Source organism: Anguilla rostrata, chromosome 11, assembly GCF_018555375.3.
Source record: "Anguilla rostrata isolate EN2019 chromosome 11, ASM1855537v3, whole genome shotgun sequence".
NCBI lineage: Eukaryota > Metazoa > Chordata > Actinopteri > Anguilliformes > Anguillidae > Anguilla > Anguilla rostrata.
The window spans coordinates 26882673-26907817 of NC_057943.1; the positions used below are offsets into that span (position 1 = coordinate 26882673).

At 48.1% G+C, this 25145-nt stretch overlaps 1 protein-coding gene across 6 annotated transcripts; it reads right to left on the reverse strand.

Annotated features, from left to right (window-relative positions):
- Window positions 1-1827: 1827 nt before the first annotated feature.
- On the reverse strand, window positions 1828-24910 carry eif4ba (eukaryotic translation initiation factor 4Ba). Of its 6 annotated transcripts, none has more exons than XM_064299099.1 (15): window positions 24776-24910; window positions 20317-20457; window positions 19151-19356; window positions 17420-17536; window positions 14900-14954; window positions 14335-14472; window positions 14096-14245; window positions 13539-13703; window positions 12156-12396; window positions 11050-11138; window positions 10154-10403; window positions 9215-9255; window positions 7465-7594; window positions 3151-3223; window positions 1828-2235 (listed from the first exon to the last, which is right to left on the reverse strand). In XM_064299099.1, exons 1-15 carry the CDS (start codon window positions 24786-24788, stop codon window positions 2155-2157), a joined length of 1890 nt encoding a protein of 629 aa, XP_064155169.1. In that variant the 5' UTR covers window positions 24789-24910; the 3' UTR covers window positions 1828-2154. The 6 variants fall into 6 exon arrangements, with proteins under 6 accessions (XP_064155169.1, XP_064155167.1, XP_064155166.1 ...); XM_064299097.1 differs by lacking the exon at window positions 24776-24910 and adding an exon at window positions 24184-24280 and having other exon boundaries at window positions 11050-11129; XM_064299096.1 differs by lacking the exon at window positions 24776-24910 and adding an exon at window positions 24184-24280.
- Between the last annotated feature and the right edge of the window lie 235 nt (window positions 24911-25145).

Here is a 25145-nt window from a genome sequence, read left to right on the forward strand (position 1 = left end):
TGCGGTGTGTGGTGCGGGCGGTCCGGCGATCCCCACTCCCTGTGGAGACTGTGGGTCGATCCCCACTCCCTGTGGAGACTGTGGGTTTCTACTGCCGGCAGTCTCCTGGGTCCCACGGAAACGGAGCCGGTTTCCCAGCAACATTCCTCAGTTAAAAACAGTGGGGGGTTCTTCTTAATGGCCATCTCAGCCCAGGTTAAAGGTCAGCCCCTGGGCCCCAGCACAGCTGAGGGTGAAGGGGGAGAGGAGGGGGGAGGGTGTCGCCGGATGACCCTTTGTACAAATTCTTTTTAAAGTCATGGAAAAGATTTCTTGTTCTTGGTTTCTGTCCAATTTACAAAGATGCACGGCTTGATATCAGGGTTTTTAGCCTGACCATTTCTCTTTAACAAATATGGCAAGCTGTTCAGCCTGTTTTAATGCGGCTGAAGTTGTTTTTCCCTCCTCTCCGCTGCCAAACAAAACCTCAGATATCAGCTTATTGGAGCTCCTGTTGGACAATTCAAACACACAACACAGCTGTTGCAATTATTATATCATCTAGAACTAGTCAACCTGAAACAAATCAATAAAATATGCTGTGGCTACTCAAGAAACACACCTTACAATACCAGAGGTTAAGTCCAGTTAAAATAAGTGTTGAACTTGAGGAAATCTGCCCTTAAAAATAATAATAAAAAAAAACAAAAACAAAGCAAAGAGCTGTGGACTCCCTAGGGTTGAGATGGAACTCACAACACCATCAAAATGAACCAAACAGTCAGACTAATATCGAATGGTCAAGCACACCACTTTTGCACATGGTACAGAACATTCCCCTACAAGTTTATGACATCAAAAAAAAAAAAAAAAAATTCAGAAGAGTGAAATTGCTACTTAAAGACCACTCCAAACTCTATACTGATACTAAGAACTTGGTTTCCCCAAGACACACCACTTGGGTTATTTTGTGGAATTCAGGGTGAGATTCTGTAAGCCTCTACAGTACATTAGCAGGGTGATGAAAGCTTGTGTGGAACAGTAGTGATTTAGGTTTGGATTTGGCACTGGCCCAGATGCTACATCCTCTGTCAGTTCTGTAGGGTCGCTCGTGAAAAGCGAAAATTAAACAGGCCCATGCAGTAAAAATGGAGGCTTCCGCTTGGCGCACGTGGCAAGCCTAGTGAGGGCAAAAAAACAAACAACATTCACGTTGTCCCATTAGTCAGCAAGGCCAAAAAACACTCAGGATACATGGAGGGAAAAAACAACAGGAATTCCAACAAAAAAAAACTTTCCCAACACTGCCACACCATATTATATGATTTTCTCTGAACAATTTTATAAGATTAAAGTTTGCTTGTGGTGAGTAAGAATGTCTGTGGATCAGGCTGTCATGGGTCAGTGTGTCTGTCGATCTGCCTGTGGTGGGTTTGAATGTCTGTGGATCTGCCTGTGGTGGGTTTGTATGTCCGTGGATCTGTCAGTGGTTGGTTTATATGTCTGCGTATCTGTCAGAGGATTGTATGTCTGTGGATCTGGCTGTGGTGGGTCAGAATGTCTGTGGATCTGTCAGTGGTTGGTTTGTATGTCTGTGGATCTGGCTGTGGCGGGTCAGTATGGTTCATTTCTACATCCATGTCAACGGTGTGTATGGTCTTTTTGCACTAAAGAATGATTTGCTAAAGAAGCAACAGCTACTGAACAACAAGCAGGTCCAGCTGGCCGGCTGGGATTAACGCTTTACCTCTGGCAGCAGGAGCCCCCCAAAAACCAGCATCGGACCAGACCGGGAGGTAGAGAGTGACGGTTCCGCCGACGGCAACCAGGGCTGTAACAATAACTTCATCCATTTCCCCAACTTTTTTTATTTATTATAATTATTTATTCCAACTTTTACCATTTTTGCACTTTCCTTTTTTTATTTTAAAACAAGTCCTGTATTTTACTATGTTTAGATACAGAGTCCTGAAGAGGGACTGAGGACTGCTTGCTGGGGGGTGGGACGGGTGGGGTAGCAGGGGCAGGGGGAGGGGGGGTGGGGGTGGGTGGGGGTGGGGTAGGGTTTGCGGTTGGGGATGGGGAGCGGGGTTCTGCTTCTGCTCCGCTGTGGAGAGCTGATTTAATTCTGATGAGCTTCCTTTTCATTCGTTCGCTTTCTTGCTTTTCGGCTTTTTACTCGACGTTCTCCTCCGCTTCGTCTCCTTGGTCGCCGTCCATTAGCAAGGCTGCGTATTTACTGGCGGAGCTGAATGTCTGTGGGTGCGGGGGGGGGGGGAGGTGGAGACACGTTAGGACGCTGCGGCACAACAGGTGCATTTGCTGCATCGTTACCATCAGACTGCCTTCGGTCAGCATTGTGAAGACAATTATGAGCCATGTCGTTTAAAAGGCAGCTGCTGACACATGACCCCTGGCCACCGCCCCCCACCCCCAGAAAAAGGGTTTTCCCATGTACTGCTACCAGTCTGACTCACTGTGGCAGCGTGACCTTCTAGTAAAGAAAAAACATTTAAAAGACTGGTGCTGCATAATATGCATGAGATGTTATGGAGTGGTATTGAGTGTTGACGAGCAGTTATGAGTGTTACAGAGTGGTATTGAGTGTTGCTGAGCATTTATGAGTGTTACAGAGTGGTATTGAGTGTTGATAAGCGGTTAAGAGTGTTACAGAGTGGTATTGAGTGTTGCTGAGCATTTATGAGTGTTACAGAGTGGTATTGAGTGTTGATGAGCAGTTATGAGTGTTACAGAGTGGTATTGAGTGTTGATAAGCATTTATGAGTGTTACAGAGTGGTATTGAGTGTTGATAAGCGGTTAAGAGTGTTACAGAGTGGTATTGAGTGTTGATAAGCGGTTAAGAGTGTTACAGAGTGGTATTGAGTGTTGATGAGCAGTTATGAGTGTTAGAGAGTTGTAGGGAGTGTTACAAAGTGGTAAGGTGTACTGAGGATAAGTTAGGTGCGTTATAGAGCGGTATGTAGTGTGGAGGAGCGGCACGGAATATCGAGAACTTGAAAAGAATGTTATGGAGTGTTGAGGAGTGATATGGAGTATTGATGAACAGTCAAGAGCGGCACGGTGTGGTTAAGAACATTATAGAGCAGCATAGTGCGGTTAAGAGTATTATGAAGCTTAGGAGAGTGGTATGGAGCATTCTCAGGACTCACAGGGCTGGGAGACTCTTCATATTTCTTTGGCTCTGTTGCTGGTCTGGAGTCTCGTTCTCTTCTTCCGTCCTTTCTACAAGCAACACACAAGGACGAAATGAGACCTCCGTAACATCTCCATTACCGCTTACACGCACTTTCAGACAGGGGGATAGAGGTTACTTAGCAACACGTTGTCCGGTTTAGAGGTACCTCTGAACTCGAGCATTCTCCCCTTCTTAACAAAGCTCAAACAACAATTGCGACAGTTTCATACACAACGAAATGTATGACTACCGTCAACTATGTCAGAGCAAATACAGCAAATAAATAAAGCTGAAATCAAAACAAAGATGTCACAGACAGCCTCTCGCATCTGCATGGTCGAATGCATCAAACTCTTAGAGGGCTTCACAAGTCAAGCTCGAGCTCACTGCCAGGTAAAAAGCCTGCGAATGGACTGCCAACATTCCCTTACCCAAATACGGGACAGAACCCAGCCACGAACAATAAGGCCGTTGTCATGTGTTTCTCACATGATACCATTTACAACTGTTTATTTAGCAAATTAACAACATCTGCACCCCTCTTGAACAACACAAGTCTGACTCTCAGAAGTCTTTAAAGCACAAAAGAAGGGCCTTTTGGCTGAAATGCAGGATGTCTTGACTAATATGGGACGGCTGGAGACTCGAAGCTGCTACCGTCACAATCAGCCTCTTTCACAAAATGGCGATCTAGACCGGAAGGGGCGATAACTTTCTTTCCGCTGCTACGGATGCGTGTATCTCAGCACACTAAAAACCAGGGATCAGGGTTTTTTTTTATTTTTTAAATTCACATCACTCTCAAGAGTCAAAATGTCAAACACTGCCCGCAATGTTGAGAAGTTTCAAGGTGACGTGAGGCGGTCGAAGCTCAACAAGTGCCACACGTTATTTTTTTTTTAGCAATTTATTTTCATTTATAAAGGTAGGCAGGCAGAGAAAAGGCTAGCACGTATGTATAGCCTTGGCAGCGAGCGTGACTAACTAGCTAATGACACAATATTTGACATCTGACAGTGCTTCGAATTCTGTTTATGCAACAAAACATTAAGGTTTCCGTTCGGAGATGCAAAAATCCACAGAAAATGGATGGTTAACAAACATTTTACGAAGCTAGCTAAATGGCCGAAAGATACTTGATGCGTGCACAAGTAACGTTACAGCCATTCCTTATCAAAGCACACACAAAAGCAGGTAGGAGTACAGCAGGCTTGAACACCCACAACCACAGATCCGTAGTCATTACATTACATTTAGCAGATGCTCTTATCCAGAGCGACTTACACAACTTTTTACATAGCATTTTTACACTGTATCCATTTATACAGCTGGATATATACTGAAGCAATTTCAGTTAAGTACCTTGCTCAAGGGTACAACGGTAGTGTCCTACCCAGGAATCGAACCTGCGACCTTTTGGTTACAAGCTCAGTTCTTTACCCACTGTGCTACACTCTGTGCTTAGGTCTGTAATTAGGTCCCTCAGCCTTGTATTGAAGGCATCCACAAGCTATGGGGTAGCAGCAGGCTCAGTAGCTGAAGCTCTTCTGTCAGCCATTGGAAGCAAGCGACCAAAACCGGGCTGCATTTTTGAAGCTCGCTTCCTTGTCAGGCTGAGAGACGTTAGAACACTAGCGCCAAAGCGGTTGGCTCCAGTATAGGCGTTTCAGCCATCTGTTTTAATGCAAGTCAATGGTAAGAATATGGTTAAAAAAAAATACGTCAATAATTCAATTATTTTTTTCCACAATAAAAAAGTCACAATAGATGTTTTTTCTTCATCTAATGTCTCCTCATATGCCGATTTGTTAAGTTATTGTGCTATTGGACAAGACGGTAATATCTTGTGGACAAATCAGGGACAGTTTGTGTCACTACCGGCTTACCGTATCACACGCGCTTAGTGGACAACCGGCCTCTGGCTGCAATTTGTACAACATGGCGGCTCTCACAAACAACACTACCCGGGCTTAGAAATGCTTTTTGACTAAGCCCATAGAGAGTCAACGGGTGATGTCACAGTGACTTTGTCCATATTTTTCTTGTCTATGGTTAGAAGCAAGAAAGCTATGGATGCTCCGGCCCAGCTCACTGGTTTTAGTCTTATTTTCAGGTGAGAAATGTTACACAAGCACTCAAACATTTCAATCGTATGTCAAACAAACCTGAAATTTAGAAAATGTGTTTTATTTGAATATTATCAATAGTTTTTTAGCTAGCTATCACAGCAGTAGCATAATCATTAGCATGTTCGCTAGCAAGTGAATCCTGTTACAGTTATAAGCTTTTGTTTCATAATATGTAATTATTTGCAGTCAAATGTAACATTAGCATCACTTCTATGATATCTAGTAATATACTTATTTGTATGTATAGATGAATGATGGCTTTGTATTTTGTATTCATTTCAGCCTGGCTAATTTAAAGCTAGCTAACTTGTGACACGCTGAGTCTTCAATCAAGCACACCAACTAAAATGGAAAAACAGAGTTTAAACAGGAGTGTTATAACCTCAGAAAACAGAAGATAAAATACAGTCAATCATTTATACTTCTTAGGCTAAAATGAAAGTTTTTATCTTTAATGCTTCAGTGAGTATCAACTTAAAAGCAGTTGAATCCTTAGATTAAACTGCTTTTAAGTTTCCTTATGAATAAAAAAATTTTATTTCCAAAACAATTATTTGCCTGTTTTTTATATAATAAGATTTTATATATACATCGCTTAAGACTACTGAAGGTGCTTGTTGCAGGGCTACTACTGAACAACAGGGCTGCCTTTTCCCCCCTACAAATCACTCCCCATCTCTCCTAATAGTTCTTATCCACAACTTTATTTGGCACTGGACTGCACAAATGAAAGGACAAATAGGGTTCCTTTCCTCTGGGAGACTGAACAGCGAGGAACACTGCAACCCTTTTCATTTTTCATCTGTTTTGTGTTCGGAACGCAGCCATTTTTCATAAAGAATGAAGCTACCAGAAGAAAGTTACAACCCCTTCTGGTTTGCCCACCCGGAAATCTCATAGATATTCCTCAGACCAGACACAGTGGGGGGAGTTATGCAAATGAAGTGCTGCTGCAGGATCCCTAAACTCCGCCTCTCTGAGTGTAAAAAACAATCCTTCCAAAAACAAATAACTTCAAACTCCCTGACTGACTGCCAGACTTCCAGCTCCAAATGTAGCCCTCCTGCCAATAAACAGAAAAGCAAAGTTCTGTTGTGATTTGTGTATGTAAAACAATGGTGTGCAGGCTAGGCCCTGGGGCCCTTGTATGTATGCTGGCTTTATAGTTACAACCAAAACTGCAACCCCTTAAATGTAAGAAACTGTCAATTTCTCTTAACTTTATTCATGTCATGTCTGCTGAGGCATGATTTACCCTCTTAAGGCCACATGTCAGAGACCTTCCTATTTACTGGCTTATGTGACCAAGCATATATAGTTTACCCAATCAGATTCACCGTTCAGCTGGTTAGCGTGAGACACAAACGATATTGGTGATTGCATAAAATCTATTTTAATATTATGTAACACGACTGAGGCACTAGAAAGACGTGGTTTTGGTAAGTGGTACAGGGTATTGGATAATTGCTGGAATATTTAAGTAACATCTCCACTTTCCATTTTGAAACGCATGTTTTCATTACAATTGGTAGCAAATTTTCCTCCGCACACAATACCCCAGTTATAGAACGGCTTATCAACAAAAACCATAACCGCAACCAAACCATGCATTTCAAAATGTACATTTGCTTTATTCAGCTCATATCAGGTGAAGAAATGTCCTCTATTTTTAACAAGTTCCTTTTTTATATACTGCATGATAAATTAATAAACGGTGTCAAGTTCCAACACACAGCTGTACAATGATTCTCCTTTATGAGAAAAAGTTCGAGTAGGCGCATACCCGACCAATCCATTACTCATACCCATCCCGAGTACAGAACCAAACCAGAAATATGTTAATGCGTTTCAGTGGGGGGGAAAAAGGAAGAATAAACTTCAGCTTTTAACAAGTTGGCTGTGGCATAACCAGCATACAGAGGGACCCCAGGACTGCTTTTGCATACCAGCGGTTTTACATGACGTCCCTACGGCTCGCTACTTCTGACTCAGATGCTCAATATGCAAATGGACCAGGAAGGTGGGCGGGAGTGGGGCGGGGCCTTGGTTCCCCCCACCCCCTCCGCAGCCCTCTCTCGCGTGGCCCGGGATTAGGGGCGGAGCTGAGAGACCCTGCGCTGCTCTGCTGGGGGCGCCAGGGGGGCGCGCCGATGGCTGACCTGTCTGCCTCCTTTCGCCGGTCTCTGCTGGCCGCGTCTCCTCGCCCCCTGCCCGTGCCGGGACCCGCCGCCCCGCCCCTGCCCCGCGGGGGGCCCCGGTCCCGGCGCACGCCGTCCGCCTTGTTCTCATCTGCAAGGAGACCCGACATTGAGGAGGCTCTGACCTCTGACCCCACACGAGGCCGAGACAAACCCGGCCGTCATGTGACACGGGCGACAGCGTGTAACCAGAGCCGCCCCTGACCTCAAAAACAGCTTCTGAGCTGCCGATCCCAAGTGAAACTGAAATTTGTTTTAGATGATTTTTACTAAAATAATGGCTTCACTGGAAAGGAGAACAAATGGCCATTTAATGTAAAGCACTAATTAAAGTAAAAATGTGGATATAAAGAAAATGTGCTATGCAAATAAATATTATTATTATTATTGTGAATAAACTTTCCCATTGCACCGCTTTAAATAAAAGAAACTCTAGTGTTTGGGGGGACTCCGCCCATTATCAAGGGGCCCAGATGCAGGTCAAAATGGGTGTTGTGGAGAACTGGGTGTGTCGCACGTGCATTTCCATGTGCTGTGACAACGATGACCTTATTCCCTCACACCAATCACTCATTTTATAAACGGGCCAATCAGTAACGCCACAGAGTGCCTCAGACACGCCCCTGAGGATCTGAGCCAGCTGCCATTACAGCCAAGAACACTCTGGCCCGACAGTTACTGTACCCTGCGTTTCACTGTCGCTTTTTTATAACGCAGAGCCAACAATGGGCCCTTCTTTCACTTCTGTAATAGAAAGCTGCACAACAAAAGCTGGGGGCTTATTGAGCTGGAAAGCTCCAAGCTGGGCTCGGGGATATGGAAGTCATTAAGGAAGCCAAACCCTTCTTCTGAGCGTGAATTTCAACTGACGTGATTGTCATTTCCTGTGTGGCGGGGGCATGTCACGTGTCATTTCCCGACACCTGGCAACGATTGGACCAGTGAGAGTATGTGCGGGTCACGTGACAGAGCAGAGTGTGATGTAAAGACGTGGGTGGCGGCCCCAGCTGGGGCGTGGGGAAGCGGAATGGAGCAATGCCGGTCTGCAAACAAAGGGAGAGGCGGAGCACAAAGACCGGCGGGCCCGCCCCCTTCTCCTCCCCCTAAAACACATAACCCTGCAGCCTATGGGATACGAGGACCAGCAGGCTACAGGCTGTATCCAGCCTTATTCCCCCCAGGCAAGCCCCCCGCTCTCCCCTTAAGACCTGTGAGGAACAAGCCCATTCAGGCTCCACACAGAGCGCTGAAGCAGCCAGAATCCAGCTCATCACAGAGGGGGGAGGCACCCACTTAAACAGCTTCTTTACAGCGGAGGCCATATTTTTGGGCTCCGCTGAAGGAGGTCCAAAGCATGAGGGAGCGGTTTTCGAGAGTTTGAGGTCGGCGTGACCCAAATGAACCTACTGCCTACTTCTACAGCCCCAGGGAACGAGGACACACCCACAGGGCTCTTCAAGAGTAACAGGAGGGAAGTTCCATACTGAGAGGAGCACAGCATCACTGTCAGTCATTAATTTGTAACCAATCACAAAAAAGTGTGATTAGCTCCACCCATTTTTCATGAAACCTTGCTCTCCTGTCCCCAACTGACAGCGTAAGGGTGGCTCCACCCATTACAGAGCTGCTGAATCCTCACACTGCCCCCCACTTCCTGTTTCCTGTTAGTACTGGCTGGCGGGCGGCTGGTGGGCCGTTTGTCCGTCCTTACCTATGCCCTTCTGAGAGCCCTTTTCCTCCACTGAGCTTGAGCTGTGGAGAGACACACACGTCACACACCAAACGCAGAACAGTCAAGCAGCAGACAAACACGACAAGCAAAATCTGCCACTGACAGGCTAAATGCATCTGGCTTTGGTTTGAATGGTATGGCAGTTCACGTCCGACGTTTGTATATTTTCTAGCGCATCAGGTAGATTAGAGAGAAAAAAAAAAGTTGAATGATCACCTAACACACCCATGGTGGCTGTTATTCTTAATACACTTAAAAAACCACAATTCAATCTATCGTGCAGCTCTAGCATTGTATACAGTGCCTGAGCGGGTGTGCGGTTCTGAACAGGGTGGCTTTAAAAATGAGTGGCTTTGTAGAGTGGCTGAGGGGGTGCGTGGTTTCGTCTGTAGTGGCTGAGGTGTGTGGTTTCGTCTGTAGTGGCTGCGGTGCGTGGTTTCGTCTGTAGTGGCTGCGGTGCGCGGTTTCGTCTGTAGTGGCTGAGGTGCGCGTTTTCGTCTGTAGTGGCTGAGGTGCGTGGTTTTGTCTGTAGTGGCTGAGGTGCGTGGTTTTGTCTGTAGTGGCTGAGGTGCGTGGTTTTGTCTGTAGTGGCTGAGGTGCGTGGTTTTGTCTGTAGTGGCTCAGGGGGTGTGTGGTTTCGTCTGTAGTGGTTGAGGTGTGTGGTTTCGTCTGTAGTGGCTGAGGTGCGTGGTTTCGTCTGTAGAGGCTGAGGTGCGTGGTTTTATCTGTAGTGGCTGAGGGGGTGTGTGGTTTCGTCTGTAGTGGTTGAGGTGTGTGGTTTCGTCTGTAGTGGCTGTGGTGCGTGGTTTCGTCTGTAGAGGCTGAGGTGCGCAGTTTCGTCTGTAGAGGCTGAGGTGCGCAGTTTCGTCTGCAGTGGCTGAGGTGCGCGGTTCTGTGCGGAGCGGGGGGGCCTCGGACCTGCTGAGCTTCGGGGGGTTGGCGCCGCTGGGGGAGACGGGGGATCGGCTCTCCCCGTCGGTGGAGCTCCCGCTGATGGCGCTGCGCTTGGCCCAGGCGTTCTCCTTGGGGGGTGGCGCCGGCACCACCTTCAGGGGCAGGGCCTCCTGCCTGGGGGGCGGGGCCCGTGTCCCGGGAGACGGTGGGTCGTCCTCGCGACCGCTGAACACCTCGTTCTCCACGGAGCGCTCACTCTCTCTGCGCCGAGACCCTGGGGGGGCGGGGGGGGGGGTTGTTACACTCTCCAGAGCCCATTCAGAGGGAACGCTGATCCCAAATCCTGGGCCTGGAGAGTCTCTGGGGGGGGGGGGGGTTCTGGTTTTCGCCTTAATCGGCTACCAATTTGGACCGAAAAAAACCAGACATGATGAATTTACTGTGAACTCAAATACTTTAACTGGCTCAGTAAATACTGATAAACAGCAGACTCTGTGGGTCTCCAGGAACAGGGTTGGGGACCAGGGCTCTACACTACAGCTGCAGCTGTTTTGAAGTAAATGTTCTGCATGCTGGTTTAGTTTCAACCTGGAACCCTCAGTAAATAAGCCAACAGGGTGTACTCACAAAGGACAGTTCCCTCAGGTTTTTGACACAGACAAAGTACAATGTCTGCAGGTATCATACCTCAGTAATATCTCCACCGTATGCTCATAATGAAAATGCTACATCAAGTAAATGAATAAATGAGTAAATGAATAAAGATCAAACCACCACTGTATGAGACCAGGGCGTTATTTGGCATGGTAGCCAATGCCCCTGTAGGAGACCAGGGTGTTATTTGGCATGGCAGCCATCACTGCTGTATGAGACCAGGGTGTTATTTGGTATGATCAACTGGATGAATGGTGGGTGCTCACCCCTGCCGGAAGTGCTTCCCGGTTGCGATGACTCGCTTCCTGTCCGAGAGCGCTCCGCAGGCTGGTCTTCATTACGCCAGCTGGGGTGCCTGAAGGAGGTGCAGAGGGAAGGAGGAAAAGAGGAGGAGGAGGAGATCGAGAAGAGCGATAGAGAGAGGTGGAGAAAGAAGAACACACAATGGCAAATCAGATCATCATTTAAGCTCTGGAATCTTCAGTCCTCTACAAATCTTTCCAACGGATCTTTTACAAACATTTCTAAAAAAATATTTTTTTTGGGTAGAACCAGTGATACTGTGCATACAAGATTGTGACTGTTAGTAGCTTTGTCAACCATGCTGTAATTTTTTAAAAAGAAAGCAAGAAGCAGAGGAGTGGCAATACCATGTGACCGTTTCCTCAAAAACATGACTATTAAACATCCTTGAGGCAGGCTGCTATATCCTGAGACCTTGAACACCAATGCAGTGCGGTAATGCAGGAAAACAGCGCTCTCAGCTGTCCCTCATTCAACACCTCTCTCTCATTCTAAACGGACTGCATTTATATAGCACTTTTATCCAAAGCGCTTACAACTGATGCCTCGCGTTCACCAGAGCAATTAGGGGCTAGGTGTCCTGCTCAGGGACACTTCGACACGCCCAGGGCAGGGGATCGAACTGGCAACCCTCCGACTGCCAGACAACCGCTCTAACCTCCTGAGCTATTTCGCCCCAGAAAATTCTAGTGCCCTTCCCCAGTGCCCTCCCCTCTCCCTGGGCCTGTACACTAGTGCCCTTCCCCAGTGCCCTCACCTCTCCCGGGGCCTGTACACTAGTGCCCTTCCCCAGTGCCCTCACCTCTCCCTGGGCCTGTACACTAGTGCCCTTCCCCAGTGCCATCACCTCTCCCTGGGCCTGTACACTAGTGCCCTTCCCCAGTGCCCTCACCACTCCCTGGGCCTGTACACTAGTGCCCTTCCCCAGTGCCCTCACCTCTCCCTGGGCCTGTACACTAGTGCCCTTCCCAGTGCCCTCACCTCTCCCTGGGCCTGTACACTAGTGCCCTTCCCAGTGCCCTCACCTCTCCCTGGGCCTGTACACTAGTGCCCTTCCCAGTGCCCTCACCTCTCCCTGGGCTTGCGCTCTGGCCCCCGGCCCTTGTCGTCATCCAGCTGCCTCTGGAGCTTCTCCTGCTCCTTCTTCAGGCGCTCCTCCACCTCGCGCTCCTTGGCGGCCGTGTCCACAGGCTTGGCCCCGCCAAAGATGGAAGCGGCCCGACCGGTCTGGGAGGAGGGCGGGCCTCCCTGCTCGTCCTCCTTGGGCACACTCCGGGGCTTCAGGTTCAGTTTGGGCCTCTGAAGAGGGCCTGGGAACAGAGGGGGGAGGGTTTGAGTATGAGATCACACACCGACAAGCACTAACCCCAACCATGACAAGCTTCAGCATTAACCAATCCCAGCCCAGCTCAACTACAGTACTACCAATCGCGGCCCTCGTGCCAACCAAGCACGGTGGTTCTGAGCTTTTAGCCGTTTGAGACAACGGTTACGGTGTAGCTGGCCCAAATTCAGGAAGAAACAGAAGTGGTACATAAAATGTTGCCTAATTCAGGGGTGCTCAGCCCTGGTCCAGGCCATCCGCAGAGCCAGCTGGTTTTGTTACTCAAAACGCTCTATTTGCGGGATGGTTCGTTTTCTGGGGTATTCTGATGTTGTTTCAGTTTTAGTGTGTTTCCATTGGCCACACAGGTTGCGTGCGATGGAGGATCTCTTAGTCACCTACAGAAGTTACAGAAAAGTTTCTGAAGACCAGCTGGCTTTACGGCTTTATGATGCCTGGTACAGGGGAATTCAGGGGTTCACTGTTTAAAGCAAGAAAACACTTCAACTAACTCCACAGCAGCTTGTAGAGTGAGGTTATGCCTCCAGAAGTCATACATGTGTATCACCACACAACTCTCTTTTTCCAGTTATAACCACTTCCCCCTGAAACATGCAACCTAAGGCCACTGCAACGAAGGAAGAAATCCCAGCACAATACAAACATGGTAATTCTGTTTAAAATTGTGAATAAAATCTACAGAATTGGTAGCGTGGTCCATACGTGCAGCCTGTGGAAATAATTACATACAAGCTGCTTTTACTTCAAGCGTACTCTCTTGCTTTAGACCACAAAACCCCTAATTCCTCTATACTAGCCATTATAAAGGGCATCAAAAGCTCCTGCAGGTAACTAAAATACCCCCTTTGTCAGGCACAAAAGCTGCCCGGGACAGTCAAAATATTGACCTAAACTGAAATATGAAAAACCCCAGAGAGTGAACGATCCATCTTTTCAGACTGAGGTCATGCCACCTGGTTTCTCTGGTTATGGAGTTTAAGGAGATTAGCAGATATTACAGCTCTGCGACCAGGCCAGGGAACCCTGCCGTAGTTTGAGCTAAAATGGATGACATTTCCACACCGCCACGCTGTCGTGAGTGAAGTCCACTCCCCGGGGAGAACGCACCTCTTTCCTCGCGCCTCTCCTCCCGCTTCTCGTACCGGTCCTCGCGTTCGCCGTAGCGATCGCCGAATCGGTCCCCGCTGCCCCGATACTCGTCGCGCCGGTCATCGTAGTCGCGCCGGAACCCGCTGCCGAACGGGCGCCGCCCGCCGCCGCGGGAATCAAAGCCTGGGAAGGGGAGGGGGGAGGGGTTTCTCAAAACTCCCATTTACTTCACAATGGCAGCAGTGCAGGAGGAAGCACATCTTGCACAGTACAGGCTTTCACAGGACATCTCGTAGTGTGTTAGTGTGCAGGAGCAGTACGCCAACACACCATTACTTACAATCAACACAAAACTCAATTCCTGTAGATTAGCAAATGGTGTATTGAAATTTTAAGTGGGTAAGCATTACTACTTACATAATCACAAACGTTGTGTTTTCGTAGTAAACACTGCACTGTACTTAAGTTTCTCCACAATATCAGCTGCTGTGTAACAGTGTGGGCTACATACAGAATCATTGGTTACATGTCACTGTCCATGCGGTGAAGGTTCTGGTGGCCTGGTGCTCACTCACCTCCTCGGTCGTAGTCTCTGCGGTCCCGGTCGTCGTACCGCTCGCGGTAGCGGTCCCTGCCGCCGCCGCCGCCGCCGCCGCCGTCATAGCGGTCGGTGTCCCGGCGGGGGCCGTCGCGGAAGCGGTCTGGCTCGTAGCGATCCCGTGACCCTGCAGCGAGAAGAACGGCGCGTCAGCGGCTGTGCGCGCTCTCAGACCGCCTTAGCAACGGCGTCGCCGAGCGGGCGCACGTCACTCACGCTCCCCGAAGGCGTCGTCCTTCCGCGGGCCGTCGTCGCTCTCCCCGGTCGGCCGCGCCCGCCAGTCCGAGTCTGTCTTGTCGGGGCCGCCGTCGCCGCGGTTGCGGTCCCGCCCGGACATGGACCGGTCGTCTCTCTCTGTGGGAGGGGATGAGTGTGAGAGACGCACATGTACTGTGTGTGTCTGTCTGCCTGTCTGTCAATCAGTTCGTATACACATGTGTGTCTGCGCGGTTAAACCTGTGGGGTCTTTCTAAGCTGCAGTTGGCTTAATAATACAATACAAGACTCACTGTGATGGATCCAGCAACTGAAATCAAAAGCCAAGCAAGCAAGGGTTGGGGTCAATGCACATATAGACCAGTCTGTCTTCAGCCAGGGTTAATATGACAATGCTGCAAGTGATCTCAGTGTACCATTCTCATTAGACTGGCCTATAGTGGGGTAAACCCTGGCATTAGCATACCTTTCTCATTAGCCTGGCCTATAGTGGGTAAACCCTGGCGTTCGCATACCTTTTTCCATTAGCCTGGCCTATAGTGGGTAAACCCTGGCGTTAGCGTACCTTTCTCGTTAGACTGGTCTGCAATGTCCACACGGATCCGTCGGTTTCCCAGGTTCTGCAGGGAGACAGAACAGCCAGTGAGCAGGACGGAGGGAACGCCACTGCACAAAACTGAGACGTCACACTTTCACAAAATGCCTTCCTGAAGTGGCACGACTGTGCCATCTAGTGGTCACAGTTATGGATACAGCAGAGCTATACGTACTCAGGCAAATAATATGGGCCGGTGATGAGTCAGTCCAGAACATCATTTAAACAGAACATTTTAATCAGCTATTATTTATAATGGATTATATGACACAGTCTCTGACTAATGCTAGAGCAGGCATTAGTCACTCCAGACCAGGAGGTACTGCTGGAGCAGGCAGCACCGTTAAATATCTACCAGCCTGAACTACTTCACATTCTAGTCCATTGCTAACAGTCGGGGGGAAAAAAAACATATAACCTCAAAGATACGAAATCATCGGGAATGAGAGCTGCTCAGAACTATGAATTTCAAATTAGCCGAGTCAAATCACTACTTGCATTACCGCAGCCTTTTTTACAGCAGTCTTCAGCTCCCAATTCAAATTTATAACCTAATAAATAGTAGAATGTAAGCGGTATCTTGCAGAAAATGCACGTAATTTTTTACACTGACTGAATAGAAGTCACAGCACAACAATAAACGGTCTACGGTTGACAGCAGCTAGCAGAAAATGCTACCCTTCTCAAATTCTCCAAAGCACGACTGCGATTCCAAATAGAGCACCTGTGTTTGGACGCAGCCCCAGCAGGCACTGCACCCTCAGTCACAGGCTCCATGCAGAAAGCTCCCAGCATGCTAGTGAAACAGAAAGCCTTGTACAGGCCGTCAACAGAACGGGCTTGAGCACACAACCTTCTGGTTGCTGGTCCCGCCTGTCTACGCTTCCCTAAGGCGTGTCATTTCCATTACATTAACGGCGCCTGATCTCATGTTCAAATAATTCTGCACTGCTGATCTATGAATTTGAGTCTTCCAAACTTCCAAACAGATTTGGTTGAGAAATGCAACTGAAATGTTTTCAGTCTGCGGGGGTCGGCGAAATCGGAAAACACTCCGTCCTCAACCGAGCGCCCAACTGATCCAATTACACAACAGAATAGTACTTGTGAAAATAGAGCCTTCTCTTTTAATTGTCAGTAATCTTCAGTACTTTTACTAGTATCTAAAGAGTTAAAATCATAATTTGACCAAGATTGATCTGTTTCCAAAGCCTGCTTGTATTGTATCACCAAGCAGGACATTGGCAGACCTGCAGAATTCGCCCAGGTCCCAACACACCGCAGCTCTCTACCACTCCACGGAAAGACCACACAGAAAAATGTCAAACTACCACTTTGCAATTTATTTTCTAGCGTGCTCCGTAGGGGACGTGACCCGAAAAAAACACAAATGCGCCGGCAAAATGCCAATATGGAGGGTTTGCTACTGCTCACAGGGGAACTGCCCACATACCCAGCGAACGCAAAATATTCTCACGATGTCACTGGAATGTTCTGTCATGCTATAACATTGCCACTACATGGCAACAACAGTAGAACGTTCTGTGCTCAGCTGGGCATTCATATAACATCCAGTTACTGAAAGCACATGTTCAACAAATTTGCTGTTTGCTCTGCAACACAATACAATCCCGGCTCATTACAACTCCTCATCTTTCACAAATGGTTTAGTTTCCACGAGCAGGTTTCCAAAGATTCAGCATTTAGGATTTCAGTGACTTCAGCAGTTAATCGATAGAACAAGAGTCTTCTAAAATTAATCATTTGCCACGGCACACTACAGAAAAGGGAAACATTAGCTATCTGAGAACCATTTCGATTGATCGAAAGTCCTTAAATTAGCATGGAATATTAATTCTTCGTAACATGAACATCCGTTTCTGACATCATGGCTCACCAAAACTGCAAATCGTTGCTCTTCTGAGATTAAAAGCCTCCAGTTTAAAATGATTGAGGGCTCCTGATACTTCAAGAATCACAATTAAGTTTAGAGGAAAAACCAGCGTCAGTCGGGTACTGCAGGAACTGGGAGGAGAACCACTGTCCTGACCAAATAAGGACAATCTGTTTAACGAGTGTCCAGAAAAAGCCTATGGTAGAGATGGCTTAGGTTTCCACCATTTTAAATTACTGAAACCCTTTGCAATGAAGCATTCAAAAGGTACACTAGTTAAATCAAGCCACAGCTGCCTTCATTGAATACTGAACCTTCAGAAGAGAACTGAAATTCTGTGAAAGGAGACCTTGTCAGAGAACGTGGCTTTGCCTCTGTTAGCAGAGTTTTGCCTATGTTTTCCATGTACTGGTGAACACTGGGGGAGCGGCTTCCTGTATTCTTACAGAGCACATGCGAGAGGGACTGCAAGTGGAGGCCCAGTCTGACCCTGGTCTTTAGTCTCTGGCCCTGGTCTTCAGTCTCTGGCCCTGGTCTTTAGTCTCTGGCCCTGGTCTTTAGTCTCTGGCCCGGGCCTGGTGTTTTTATGGTCTCACCTCCTCGTTGAGGCTGAGGGCCCGCAGCAGGGAGTCCACATCGTCGAACTCGGCGTATCCGAAGCCCTTCAGTCGCTCGGGGTTACTGGGCTCCCGCGGCAGACGCACAGCGCTGATCTGAGGGGGGGAGGGGGGTAAGAGGGGGGATTAGGTTCACACACTAGAGACACTTTCACACATCCACACCTGACATCTCTTCATCTCGAATGTCCCCGCTCGGCACAAAAACCTTCATCAAACAACAGAAATACTGAGGGTGAAGAGGGTGCGCTCGCGGGTGAGGGGCAGTATCGCGGGTGAGGGGCAGTATCGCGGGTGAGGGGCAGTATCGCGGGTGAGGGGCAGTATCGCAGGTGAGGAATGCACTCGCCGGTGAGGCAGTTGGCAGGTGAAAGGACTCGCCGTCCCCCAGTGGACGCTAGCCCAGGCTCCGCCTACAGCACATTAACTCCACCGAGTCAGGCCTCACTGTGGGGAAAAGCATGGGTTGTGCCACTCAGTATGAAGAAAAAAAAAATGCTCATACCCGCCAAGCAACCCGCTCACCCAAACTCAACCCAGAGTGTGCCAGAGAGGAAACATGAGTCACTCTGACAAGAAACCAGTGGGCGTGTTCAGGCCAAAATGAAGCACTGTATCAATGTGACCCTGTAATATCAGACACGCACGTACACAGACGTGCGTACATACAGCCATACTCACACACAGATGCTCTCTCTCGCGCACACACACACGAGCATATATGCAAACACACTTGCTCACTCAATCACTCACTGTCTCTCTCTCTCACGCACGCACACACATACACGTGAGCATATATGCAAACACACTCGCTCACTCAATCACTCACTCTCTCTCTCACGCAAGCACACACATACACGTGAGCATATATGCAAACACACTCGCTCGCTCAATCACTCACTGTCTCTCTCTCACTCACACACACACATACACACACAGCTGTACAACTCAACACTGCTAAATATAAGCTAGAGGTGAGAAAATAGTTAGAGAACCCCACACCCCTGCCCCCAAGGGGAAATAACAAAACCTACAGAACCCCCCAGAGCAGGCGGTGTCTCTGGCGGCTCAGAGCGAACCCCTCTGTGGCTGCAGAGCTAGGCCGCTGCGCGTGGAACAGCACTGCGGTTAAGAGGGACACAAATGCACTTGTCCGATTCAAACACTTCAGATGTTTAAATGGACGTGACGCTGGCACCTACTTCCTTGTAGTGAAACCGTAAGGGCAGGGAGCCGTTTTATTTTAGGCGGGTTCATTTGGCATCGGCGCACCCGTGCGCTCCTAGACTGGCACAGCAGTGCTGCAGCAAATTCAGGGGAAATACTTAATTACTGCGCAGGAGCCAATGACCTAGTCATTCACTGATCAGCATTCACGTATGAAAAAAGTTCATTAAAAATACATTTTAAAAGACTCATGATGGGAGGGGAGGTCAAGTTAATTACCAATCGCCAATTTAGAAAGGCCGCTGCCGGCCATTTCGTTTTGCATAAACTGTCCCCCAGCCAACAAAGCATGATGCAACTCTACAGGCAGCCCGGCTCTGGTACGTCCCAATAGACAGTGTGAAAGAAAGCACGCTGACCCGGTCCGACCCGAGCGACCCCAGAAGACTCGGCGTTCGCACAGACGGGGTGCGTGGCACATCGGGAAACTCGACGCCTGGCCTGCCGCTGCGCGGTCGCTCAGGGTAACGGGGTGACACTCACACTCAGTCCACGGAAGAAGTCCTTGATGGAGTCCTCTGTGACATCATAGGGGAGGTTCCCCAGGAAGGCGGTGTAGGGGGGGCTGCGGGGCAGGCGAGACCGGTCCACGTTGGGCTCCCTGGCGGCTCGCGGCGCGGTCGGCAGGATTGAGCGGTCGATGGGCGGGGCCCGATACATATCGTCCTCTGTGTGCCAGGAAGTGGAGACTGGGGGGGAAGGGGGGTGTCAGGCATCAAATAAATGAGTCTCAAGCCACACGTCCCTTCAAGTAGGGATGGGCGATATACGGCAACAATAATGATTGAGTGCAATATAGGTTGTAGCCACAGTACTGCCATTATTTTCATCTGTTTCTGTTTAATTATACCTGATTCATTAGTAAACAGCCACACTTCAGAGGCCGTGCGAAATGCTTCCGGAAAAAAAAAAATACATCACTGCTGTTATCTATTTGGTGACCATGAGACAGCCAATCGGCAGCAAGGCCTCACAGCTCCATGTGATTGACAGAAACACATCACATGATCACATGGAAGCTGTAGGACCTTGGTGCTGATCGGCCGTCTTATCAACATCCAATAGATAACAGTGGTTACTTTTTTTCCCCCCCCCTGAAGCATTTCACACAACCTCTTTAGTTTGGTAGTTTACAAACCCCATCAGGTGTAATTAAAAAGAAAAAGATGAAAGGAAGAGGTAATGCACCATTCGGTGGCTATGACCTTTACTGCATTCAATAATTATCGCCGCGATATCGCCCATCCCTACCTTCAAAGATATTTCAAAGACGTCAAAGGCATTATGCTACATTACAGTACATTCTAGAATTACACGGTTTAGTCTTTTACATACAACCCATTCACACTGAAGTAACTTGGGTTAACCATCTTGCTTGAGGGCATAACAGAAGTGTCACCTGGGAATCAAACCCATAAGCTCAGAGTTAAAAGCCCTATTCCCTAACCATTACACTCCACTGCCGGCCTTAAAAGGGATCCACACTCATACACTTTTTCAAAGCATGCCGACCTGTAACTGTAACTTAAGGATACGTTTCTGAAACACCCCCGCCCAACCACACCCGACCCCTCCTGTCACACCACTAAAATAATTTATTTCTGAATCGTAAAATAAACATTTTTTAGAAGGCACTTCCTGTCGCTCACCATCTCCTTCCAGGTCGTCTGTCTCATCGGCCCAGCTGGTAGGCTTGGCGGAGGGGTAGCTTGGAGGGGCGTTGCCCCCGCTGTCCTCTGCCAGGAAGTCGGTGAGGGTCAGGGTCTTCCCCTTCTTATTCTTCTTCTTAGCTGCGGGGCGGTCAAAGCAAACGGTCGTCGGTCAGAGCGGCTCTGAGAGACGGCCAATGAGAGCGCACCGCGTGAGATGCGGAACGCATGATTTGCATCTAAAATCATAAGCAAAGTCTAAAGACCGAAAAGATGGGGTCTACCAGTCAGTTTGGTCTTTTTTCCCCCCTACGTTTTTATTTTTGAGAGAGGAGACAGTCCCAGGTCAGGACTACACACAAGACCACTAACCCCCACCCCAGCAGAATCTGAACTCAGAGTGCAAACTAATAGTGAAACGTTAACAGTAACCACAGAGAATAAAGCAACAGGAATTAAATCTCACACAGATTAAATGTCCCCTCACATTGGGCTTCTGCGATATTAATTGGATTTGAGCAGAATCAATCCACGTCAGCTATCACATGTAGACCTACCTGATTTACAAGCAGGTCTAACAAGTGAATTACAAATTCACATCGACAGCTCTGTACAGACCCCCCCCCCCCACCCAAAACTCATCTGTCAGCAGAGCCACCATTTACACACAACCCTAAGTGCAGTGGCCATTTCTCAAGACTGCAAGACATTGTACAGAACGTTCCCACGCCTGAATCAATCTATAGTACATGGTCTCAAAAGCATCCATAGACCCTAGGAGACCAGAGGTACTTTTTAGGTAATTTTGTGTTAAAACTTCTCAGACAAGACCCTTTCCGGGTACATGACTTCAAAGCTCTCAGTCCTTTGGGAGTGAATCTAGACGTTCGAGTTTTCCTTGGCTGAACCTTTATTTCCAGTGACCCGTTTTCTTCTCTCAGCATAGTACCATTGTCTCTATTTTGTTTTGGTAGACGCAGCAATGATTGCAATGACCAATTAACAAGAGTAATATTTGGAGCAATGGAACGGCTGATATGTTCCCTAGGCACTGGGCACTGTGGAGTGCTGTTGCAATTACTCCAACTGACAACTTCCAAATTAAAGAGTGCTTTTGAAACAGTGAATTGACGGGCTTGGGCCGAAATTCTTGCATGTGCTGAACTGAAATAAAGTGCTATTTATATGAACATAGACCCCCCCCAACCCCAAATTTCTCAAGTGGCACCTGAAACGCCATTCAGAGCACCCATTGATCCCAAGAGAGGAGTCTGCAGCCTGTCCCTGCCAACGCTTCCGGGGGGATCTGGAAAGCAGGTGTTAAACACACGCCTGCGCAGATAAACACACGCCTGCACAGACCAGCACACGCCTGCGCAGACAGCACACGCCTGCGCAGATAAGCACACGCCTGCGCAGACCAGCACACGCCGGCACAGACCAGCACACGCCGGCGCAGACCAGCACACGTCTGCGCAGACGAGCACACGCCTGCGCAGACCAGCACACGCCTGCGCAGACGAGCACACGCCTGCAGACAAGCACACGCCTGCGCAGACCAGCACACGCCTGCGCAGACGAGCACACGCCTGCACAGACCAGCACACGCCTGCGCAGACCAGCACACGCCGGCGCAGACCAGCACACGCCAGCGCAGACCAGCACACGCCAGCGCAGACCAGCACACGCCAGCGCAGACCAGCACACGCCAGCGCAGACGAGCACACGCCGGCACAGACCAGCACACGCCTGCACAGACCAGCACACGCCAGCACAGCTGCTCATGCCTCCTCCGAACAGTTTGCACTAATTCATGGCGATAGGCAAACAACCCCACACCACCCGTTTTTATAAGAGTACAGACGCGGGACCTCTGGCAAGGGTTCCCAGTCTGTTGCAGGGCGGTTAGAGGTCTTCAAGGAAACATTACTAGAATCTTGAAACGAGTTTGAGAATGTTTGGTTAAATTCAAAACTGTATTTCCTGCTCTGTAGCAAAATGCAAATCAAGTTTATCCTGTAATTGCCCAAGTAAATGTAAATCTACCACAGACAAGTAAGCCACACAACATTAAACACATTTCCTTCTCTAGACACACAGGCTAACTGGTTCACTTTCCAGCAAGTGCCAAAAGTAATGTATCCACAGTAGTCGCTCAAACTTTTAACGAGAAGCATAGTGTTATTGGACGCATAATAACGCAATCTGGCAGTTTATTAGAACCTGTAGGTGAGCTTTGCACAAGGGTGTCCTGTACAGCTGAAAGTTTCAGGATTCGGTGTAAAAATATCGAACATCGAATTTCGAACGCAGTTTTCAGACTCTGCAGATCGATAACAAAAACAAGGTGCATTTACAAGTATGCTCAAAACCTCTGACATCACAGCCACGTGTTGTTTCGAAAGAAGGCTGTTTTGATCTGGCACTGACGGTGTTTAACAAAGGAAAGCCCCAGACCCATTGTGAGAAACCATACGGTCAGGACATTCTTTTACACAACGCGGAGAATTCCCAGGCCAGGCGCTACGGTGAACACTGATCAGAGACCGTAACAAATACAGTAACGTAAAAAGCAGGTTTTATGAAGAACTGGGGAGCTAAATGCGAGAGTTTAATTAAAAAATAAAGCCTAGTGTTAATGGAATCACTAACAACAAATGTGACAAAGCGTTCATTTCTGCAAGTTAGGGAAGCAACAAAAATGCGGCAACAAAATAGAGTTGCGCAAATAAGTCATGTCCAGACCACAGCCCGTAAAGCTATATAAGCCAACATCGCTAAATTAGCAAAATGAATGAGTCACTTAAATCTAACGTTAGTAATCTGTAGGACGATTAACAGGTTTTAATGAAAATGACAACCGAATAGAGCTGGTGCATGGAACTGGTTAGACAGCCAACCTCAACGTCACACCACGATAGTTCGTAGCATTTTGCTAACAAACATTACCAAAATATTTGCGACAAGTTTCGGAAATCAGTAGTTGTCGAACGAGAAATGTGAGCTAGCCATCTGACGTTCGCTAGCGAAGCGTCTGGTGGTGGCTAACATTAGCGGGAAAATGAACTGATCAACTGGCTAACACTAGCTAGACAAGACATGGCCACATGTGGGCTACACCCTCATATATCTAACGTACAGTACTAAAGCAGCTAGCGCTATCAAAATCGGTTAGCCGCTCCAGAGCGCGAGCTAACGTTATATTAGTTAATTTAGATTTCTCTCAGATTTATTCAGTAAACCGACAAATGGGCAGCTTGTTCCGAGTGTTTGTCACTTAGTACTAGGGTCTAAAAGAAAATTAGACTTATAAGTTAAATCGGTCGTATGTAACGTTACAGGTCAAACATTGACAAACTGTCTCGTTTCAGCACGTAACGATTGTCTGAAGTTGTGGGCTTCGACGCGATCAACTTGTGAAATCATCATCAGCACATTTACAGTGTTCAATTGACAGTGTACAAATAAAATACATATCTCCGTTAAGTACTGGTGTAGGATCAAGCAACGTGTTTAAAAAAAAATCTAACTGGATGTGAAGCACAGCATTGTTGCAATTTTGGGCCTACACTGACGGACTATGGCGCTAGCTGAGATAGCATTAGGCGCTGCCTTGCAAAATAGTGTCCCCCCTCCTCCTCCCCTACTTAGCTAGCCTAGTAGGCCTAGTGAGATCACTTGCCCTGGGACGATTTCAGTTTCGATTACGACTGGATAAAGATTAGTCATAGTTAAGTGGCAATGCACGATTACCGAAGACTGGTTACGTCGCGAAACAATGGCTCTTAAATTACTACCGAGCTAAAATAAATTGCCCCTTAACAAACCAACCACCATCTCAATCTGCTAGTTAGCCAGCTAGTTTACCTCCCTTATCACCCCCTCCCCACCAGTAGTACACGTGGGGACTTGCAACCCCCCCACCCCAGCTGAGCCCCTCCTTCTCCATCAGCGCGCATGCGCTACAGAACAGTGCGTTTGCTTAGCTAGCTAGCTAGCTAATTCAGCGCCAGGAGGCGGACACAATGTGGCAAGCCCTGGAAGTATTGGCGCAGCAATACCCTGAGCTGGCTACAGTACGTTCAACGACAATTAATAGCGCAGACAAACATTTTTCAAAACAACAATCATAGTTTTTCACAGCATCCCAACATTGCGCACAGCTTGTGGGATATGGCGCATGTAGGCAGAAGGCTCACTAAAGTACAAAAAAAGCGCTGTCGATTCCCCCCTAGCTACCACTCGCTTCCAGCACTTCCCGGCGCTGCGTCTACTCCTCGCTCGCTGAAAGCTTTCCCATCAATCTATAATAAAAACATTTCAAGTCGCGCTGACATTCCCATATTTAGTAGTTAACACTCATGTTATCTCTCTCTGTCGAAACGTGTCTCGACACCGACCGCCCATTCCCTCCGTATTATCCACACCGGCCCAGCTCGCCTCCCCACATAATCCTCACCTGACGCCGCCATGATGGAGAGTGAGTCCGCATCAGTGTCCCGGATGGAGGCGTCACATGCTTACTGTCGGGAGCGCGCATCAATGCACGCGTCCCAAGTTGCCGGGTTAGTTATGGGTTAGTTCCCCTCTCAACCTGGTTTGCCTTAGTATTGTTTTACCCATTAAACAAAAGTAGGTGCTTTTATTTCTCAGACGAATTGAACCAGTTAATGTAACTTCAAAAGTTACCATTCAAATTCTTGTCACTACAGCCAGGTTATAGCTCAATTTGCTATCTTACACATTGTAATTTTCTGCACGACGTTTCATCATTGAAATGACTGTATGTGCCTAATGTATACACATAAATAGTCTGCTCTGTGCATCAA

Bases quoted from the DNA above. Each gene is read 5' to 3' on its own strand.
- eif4ba (XM_064299096.1), bottom strand. From the start codon at position 24,265: ATGGAGAAGGAGGGGCTCAGCTGGGGTGGGGGGGTTGCAAGTCCCCAC. The intron at 13,704-14,095 runs GTGAGTGAGCAC...TCCCCTTCCCAG, and splicing joins CAGAGACTACGACCGAGGAG to GCTTTGATTCCCGCGGCGGC. The intron at 12,397-13,538 runs GTGCGTTCTCCC...CTCTGTTCCCAG, and splicing joins GGAGAGGCGCGAGGAAAGAG to GCCCTCTTCAGAGGCCCAAA.